General features: G+C 36.1%; 1 protein-coding gene across 1 annotated transcript; it reads left to right on the top strand.

Moving 5' to 3' along the window:
- The first annotated feature begins 981 nt into the window (after window positions 1–981).
- synprb (synaptoporin b) lies at window positions 982–3,999 on the top strand. The gene is made up of 5 exons (XM_031853972.1): window positions 982–1,065; window positions 1,595–1,719; window positions 3,065–3,263; window positions 3,371–3,562; window positions 3,643–3,999. Exons 1-5 carry the CDS (start codon window positions 1,042–1,044, stop codon window positions 3,997–3,999), a joined length of 897 nt encoding a protein of 298 aa, XP_031709832.1. The 5' UTR covers window positions 982–1,041.
- Window positions 4,000–6,746: the final 2,747 nt, after the last annotated feature.

A 6,746-nucleotide genomic window follows, 5' to 3' on the forward strand; every position in this document is an offset into this window, starting at 1 on the left:
TGATGCAGCTAATGTACATATGAGACACAGTTCAATCAGTCTGTCTCTGTGTTAACCAGATGGTTGTTGCTCAAGTGTTCTTGAGGATTTCATCATATAGCCTCACAGGTTAAGTCATTTTAAATTAAACATATCAACGTAATGAGAAAAGGTTGATACAATGTTTAAAAAACACACTTCAGTTACCACAGCCACACAGGTTTGGGGGAGGAAATAGGTTGGTGTAACGTACATTCAAATAAATCCAATTAATTAGCTCACATTATTATACACCCACAAAAAATTATACATGAATTCAGATTAGTTGTATTTTCCTACTGACTTTACCAACGTTCCCAGTCTGCCACAAACCAGCAACCCAGCAAAGGTGAACAAAGGCAGAAAATAAAAACAGCAGTTGTTTCTCTTATTATTATTATTATTATTATTAGTATTATTATATATTAGGATGACAAGTGAAACGAAAACACAAGTTCAAAAATTATGTTTTAAGATCAGTTCTATTAAGTGACTATTATAGTTAATGTGCTGAAATCGTTGCTGTTCTGGGAAACAGGCCTGTTTTCAGCTATTTTTACCGTATGTTTTAGATAATCCAATAGGTTTTTGAATAGTTCATATAATTTAAGAAGTATGACGATTTTCTCATTTCTCAAAGCAACCCCAAATCCTTCTGTTTATCTTAAAAATGTATAACCGCACAATTTGGAGATAGAAGTATTTCTATTTGTTTAATAATTCTGATGAAGCCTTATTAAGAAAATAAATAATGTCCTCATGGTGTTACTATAAAAAGTAAAAAAACAAAAAACTGTTCACACATTCTTCATTGTATTAACAGTTGATTGCAGTGTTTGTGAACACATTGTAGCGGTACAGTAAAATCTCAGACTCCTCCCTGGGGAAGAGGTCTCCTGTCAGCCCTCCCCTACGCTGAAACAGTCGCTCTCTTTCTCCACGTCTACGCCAGTGGCATTTCAACCCCGATGATAGAAGCTGTCGACACTGTGTGGAGTAGGACGTGACATCTGTGACTTTTAAATGTGTATGGTTATATTTGCTCCGGTAAGTGTCATTTCTCCAGTCTTGTCATTTCTACATTTTGCTTGTTGTGATTTCTGCTTCTAGACACTGCATAATACATTGTATGAATTACAATATCAAGTCGGATCTTGATGTTTTGACTTGCTGATTGGTGAAATAATTTGTCAGGTTTAGACTGCAGCTTGTTGAGGCAACATGTGCCACATACATAAAAGTAAAGAAAAATCTATTCAAAATAGTGAACACAGAGTAAATTTCTCATTCTTGATATGAATATTCTGCATCAGAACTATGAAGATAAAACGACTCACATCTTCAGATTTAATCTGCACTGTACTGCTGTGGCCCCCCGTCAGCACACAGTAAGCAGCTCCGTTAGTTGTCTTCCAACCTTTAAATTATTCACGTTTTGTTTTCAAACCAATTATAGATGTTAATAGCAGTCCAGTAATTTATTGATGTGTATACATTATGCAGACCTAATACTGGATCAATCAAATGTATGAATTATAAACAGATCCTGATCCTTTTATGATGTTTTTCTTCCTAGATTTTTGCCATCTGTGCTTTTGCAACATGTGGAGGATACTATGGTCACCTCCAGGTTAAAGTGGACTGTGCAGACAGGAGGCAGAGTAACCTCAGCATCAACATTGATTTCGCCTATCCTTTCAGGTAAGGTACTTCATTGTGCATTCCTTTGCTTACATCCTTTGGTTAGGTACTTAACTTGTGAATATACAAAGAACAAATATTAATTGTCATGAAATTGGGTTTTATGACATTTTGTATAGTTTAATCTTTTACAATGAATCTATTAACATGTTTAGATTTATTTAATTTCAAAATGTGAATTAACAGACTAGTTGACAAAGAGTGAAGATTTGACTGGACACCCAGCAAGATGATTTCGGACTAACCAGACATGTCCAGACAATCATCATATTGTCATCAGGGAAGAGCTGCTCTCTTAAAGCTCGCCCAATTTAAAAACAGGAAACCAGACAGCCAGGCAGACGGCCCAATAATAATAAGATGACGACAAATGTGAAGACGCACTGTTTAACTGAATGTCTTCCACATAATTAATATCCTGAAGCACGTCTGGCCACCATTACATCTGGATGATGAATGGTGGGGTGTGTCTGAGCTCTTTGATGTCGTACTGCAGCAGTGCAGTTGTGTAGTCGACCAAACCCAAACTCCATGCCTCAGAGTTGAACGCCAAACTGTTAATTTAATCGTCCAATTAGAGTAAGCTGACTCATCTGACTTGACACTGGTGTCAGTGTGTTAGTTCAGTGGTCATTTTTTTTGTTCACTTATAAAAAGCAGATAAAAACGGTGCCCCACACTAACCAGTAATGAGCAGTTTTTAGTTGACTTAGATCATGCAGCATGTACAGACTCCACGCACCATATGGTATTTATGATTTATAAAACAAAATAAGATAAAAAATATATATATCCAAAGATAAATTGTTGTCCAGCAGTTGTAGTACAAAGTGGGAAAGAGTGGTGCAAATATATGAATAAAAAAATAAATACACTACAGGAAAAATAAAAAATGCCAAAAGTGTGTGTGTATGTATATATATATATACGTATATACACCTTTAAAATGTTTGCGGAGGTGTATTTATTTTTTATGTATATAATCTAAGGTAAAATGGTCAGGAAAACCCTGCCATTGAATGTCATGATTAATCCTGAGTGACAAAAGGAAAAGACAAGTTGCAGAACTGCTTTTTCACTGGCAGCTTCTTCATACATCTTTTAGAATCTGTTCCTTTGTAAACAACGCCAAATACAGATTTCTCAGCTTTTCATTTATGTTTTTTGAACTTGAACCGTCTTTTTTTTTGTCACAAGTTTGCTAACGAAAGGGCTCTCATAGTGCCAGTGAACAATGGGCGGCTAAAGCGACGACTTTCTTCCACACTGAAGCTCCTCACATGCCAGTTTTAATAGCAACCTGTTTTTATCCATTCACTATAAACCTCTTCTTTCTGTCTTGTAGATTACAAGAAGTGCATTTCAAGGCTCCCTTGTGTGAGGGAAAAAGGGAAGAGGTTCTCTTCCTGGATGGCAACTTTTCCTCATCTGCTCAGTTCTTCCTGACTGTGGGTGTTTTTGCTTTCCTCTACTCTCTGCTGGCAACCATCGTCTATGTCTTCTACCAGAACAAGTACCGAAGGAACAACAGAGGCCCGCTTGTGGTCAGTGAGTTTATACCTTCACCAAAAACATTCCCTTAATGTCCACACCTGAATCAGATCCAATATACTGTGATAATGTTTCCTTTCTACTCTTTTGTCCTGAGCAGGATTTTGTTGTTACAGTCATCTTCTCCTTAGTGTGGCTGGTCAGCAGTTGCTGTTGGGCCAAAACTGTTTCTGATATCAAGACGGCCACAAACCCAACTCAGGTGCTACTGCTCATCTCAGCTTGCAGAGCCCAGGAGAACAAATGTACGGCCACCCAGGAGCCTCTCTGGTCACGGCTTAATACATCTGCGGTAGGTGTTAAGTCTACAAATGAAGCATTGAAACACAAAACTGGATAAAACAGGCTATTCACGCCTTCTTCTATCTCCAGGTTTTTGGTTTTGTAAACGTCGTCCTCTGGGTTGGAAATATTTGGTTTGTCTTCAAAGAAACAGGCTGGTACAAGACAGGTCAGAGATATCCAACCAGGAGTGCTTCTGGGAAACGCACCAGTGAAATGCGACAGCGGCTCTACAATGAGAGCAGTTTCGAGCAGCCGGAGGAGGGCGTTGGTCCACAACTCTACAGACAAGACAGTTTCAATCTGCAGGTCGGCAGACAAGGTAGCCTCAACCAGGCACAAGTAAGCTTGAGCTTACCGCCTGCATATCTTGGCAAACCGGTAATTTATAACGAAGAGAATAAAGTGGCTTCTCAAGGCCCGATGATATTTGTCAACGAGATGTGATTTAGCTGTTAGTATAGTGCTGTACATGGTGAATGAGATGGGGGAGTTTTTATTACCTAAAATGAAAATAAAACACTGGTGGTAAATATTTGGCAAATATGGCCTTCATAATGTGATGTAATATTTATATTATAACTTTTGAAATTCTGAAATTGAAAGTCATTACTTAATGCTTTGTTTGTTTTTATTTATTTTCAAGATGAGCTTTGTAAATAACCAGGCATAGAGTGCTCAATGCATTTAAGACAATTGAAAACAGAAAAATCGTAAAAATGTGTTGTAATATTATTGCCATCAAACATTATGTCCCAGTCATTGATAAGGACATCACCAGGACAAAAGGACAAAAATCATTACACGCCGTTTTTTAAATAGAATAATTATACTTGATGAACAATGAAATATTGACATAATATAAAACAGCAGTGACATAGCGGTTGCAAAATAAAATAGAGCCTATAATATAACTGCTATAGTTAAGAGAAAATGATAGACATATCATGATGTAATATTTTTGTGTACATTATGTATGTATATTATGTTGGTATAGTGTAATACAAAGTATTTACAAGTATCCATTAACTGTGTTAAATAAAGGATTTACTCAAGTGATGCAAAGTGTTGTGGTAGCACTCGGTCTGGTCTGCAGGAAAATGCTCTGTGGTGGTGCAACTTAGTTTAATAACCTACGTTATTCATTATGTTTAATTATTTACAGATGATTTTACAAGCTAATCGTTTTATATTTCATTAGTATTTCCCTGTGTCACAGTATGCTTTTATCTTGACCGTCAATTCCAAATCCCCAAAAAGCCATTAAAATAAAATTTCAATGAATAAATGCCCAGTGATCTAGTCGTTGTTTGCATGGCCTTAGGATTTAAACAGTGTTGATATTTAACTAATTTCACTTGTTTCATTAAATGTCTTAATTCTTTACCTCTACATCAATGAGCTTTTTCTTATTTCCTTTTCTGTTATATATCATTTTACACATTCCGCACTACAAGGTTTGACAGAAAACGTTTAGTATCAGTATCAGTTTGGAAATATCTCTAACCAAAGTGCTCGAGTTCTCTCTATAAATATCTAATGTTTGATTGTGACATATAATCCCTTTGTCATTACTGATGGATTATGATCAATGTGGCACTCTGGTGTCTTTATCAGTCCTTACTTTTTTTTAAATATTGATTTCAAATGGATACTGAACTTTTTATTTTGTCCGTATTTATGTATATTCGCATTTTATGATACATATGTTAAAGCTGAAGAATTATCTTCTAAAAACATATGTTGCATGTTGAAGTCCTCGTGTTACACTCAAACCTTTTTTGTCACAGTCCTCTGCCCACTGCGGGACTAATAAAGGATTATCTTATCTTATCTCATCTTATGCTGATAATTAAAACTATAGTGTCATACAAGAAGATGATGCCTGTATAATTCATAGAATGCAGCCCAAAATGTGAACATTATTAAGCATTCAAGTTCATGTCAGGTATTACGTTGTGTTTGTTGTTTTAATTGTAGTGTGGATGAAGTGTTGCGTTGCATGCTTTTTCAGTGATTCTCTGGTTTTCTGTAACTGACATCAAAGTGAGTGTATTCACTGTGGCGCTGGTGTTGCCACGGTTTTTCCTTTATGGTGTCAGCCTCTTAATTTCCATGGAAAAAGGAACAGAGCAGAAGAGATTGAAAGTGAGGAAATGCTAAAAAGGAAATGTGGTTAACCGATATAGAGAATGAGTAATGAGTGTTGACCTTCATGGAGACACCGGCGTAGACGTTAAAGCATGTTTCACACGGTGTATCATGATTATCTCAAAGGCTGAAGGGATAATCCCTCAGGGTGTCCGTTACATCCTTTATAAAACAGTTAACATACTAACTAATGCACAAAACCTCTTGCCGCTCCAATTATATCGTACAACCTGTAGAGTTTGAAATGAGCTTGGTTTGCTTACAGTAAGTGACAAATGAATCTCATCAGTAAAGTAGAGAAGTATTGCTATTTAATTCAAGAGTTCATAAAACATGAACTACAGGTTCTCTATACGTAATTCAGAGCATCTATTGTCTCCACATGGCTCTCAACATGGAGACGAAACATTGAGTTTAGCACCTTTAAGGATTTTATTTTGATCATTTTAATTTTGAATGAACAAATGAGAGGGGACCACAAATCATTGCTTTATTTAGTTACATTTTTAATGTTAAAAGTCAGTAGGTTCCAAGTACAAATATTTCTCATTGAATGAAAGCTGTGTTCATAATCCTTAGTGACGATGATTATGAATAAACTATGTTTGTCATTGACTTAAAGGGGCTCTCCACCAATTACTCATCATAAATATTGCAGAGCCGGTGAAAACAGTTGTGTAATGTCGAGGGTTAATAGTTTTTAGGGTTTTATCTCATCTTTTCTAGTCCTAGTCGACGGTCTGAAGACGTACAGATTTTAAAGATCCCTGAGGAAGGCAAATTTGTGATTTGAGGATATATAAGTAACATTTGGTTGACTTTTTTGAAAAATGACAGTTTGTTTTATTCTCAGCATCACCTGCTGCTGATGTTTAGAAGCTTGAACTGAATTTCTGGAGCAAGCTGATAACAGACAATTGTGTCTATTTCTTTATCTACAATAATCAGACTGAATTTGTTCTTCTCTGAATTAATTCATTGTTCAACAAAGCTTGGACTTCATGTCCAAACATTTCAGTTTTTGTATGACATAAAAAGAGGAT

Source organism: Anarrhichthys ocellatus, unplaced genomic scaffold (genome assembly GCF_004355925.1).
Source record: "Anarrhichthys ocellatus isolate YVR2014 unplaced genomic scaffold, GSC_Weel_1.0 scaffold1, whole genome shotgun sequence".
Classification (NCBI taxonomy): domain Eukaryota; kingdom Metazoa; phylum Chordata; class Actinopteri; order Perciformes; family Anarhichadidae; genus Anarrhichthys; species Anarrhichthys ocellatus.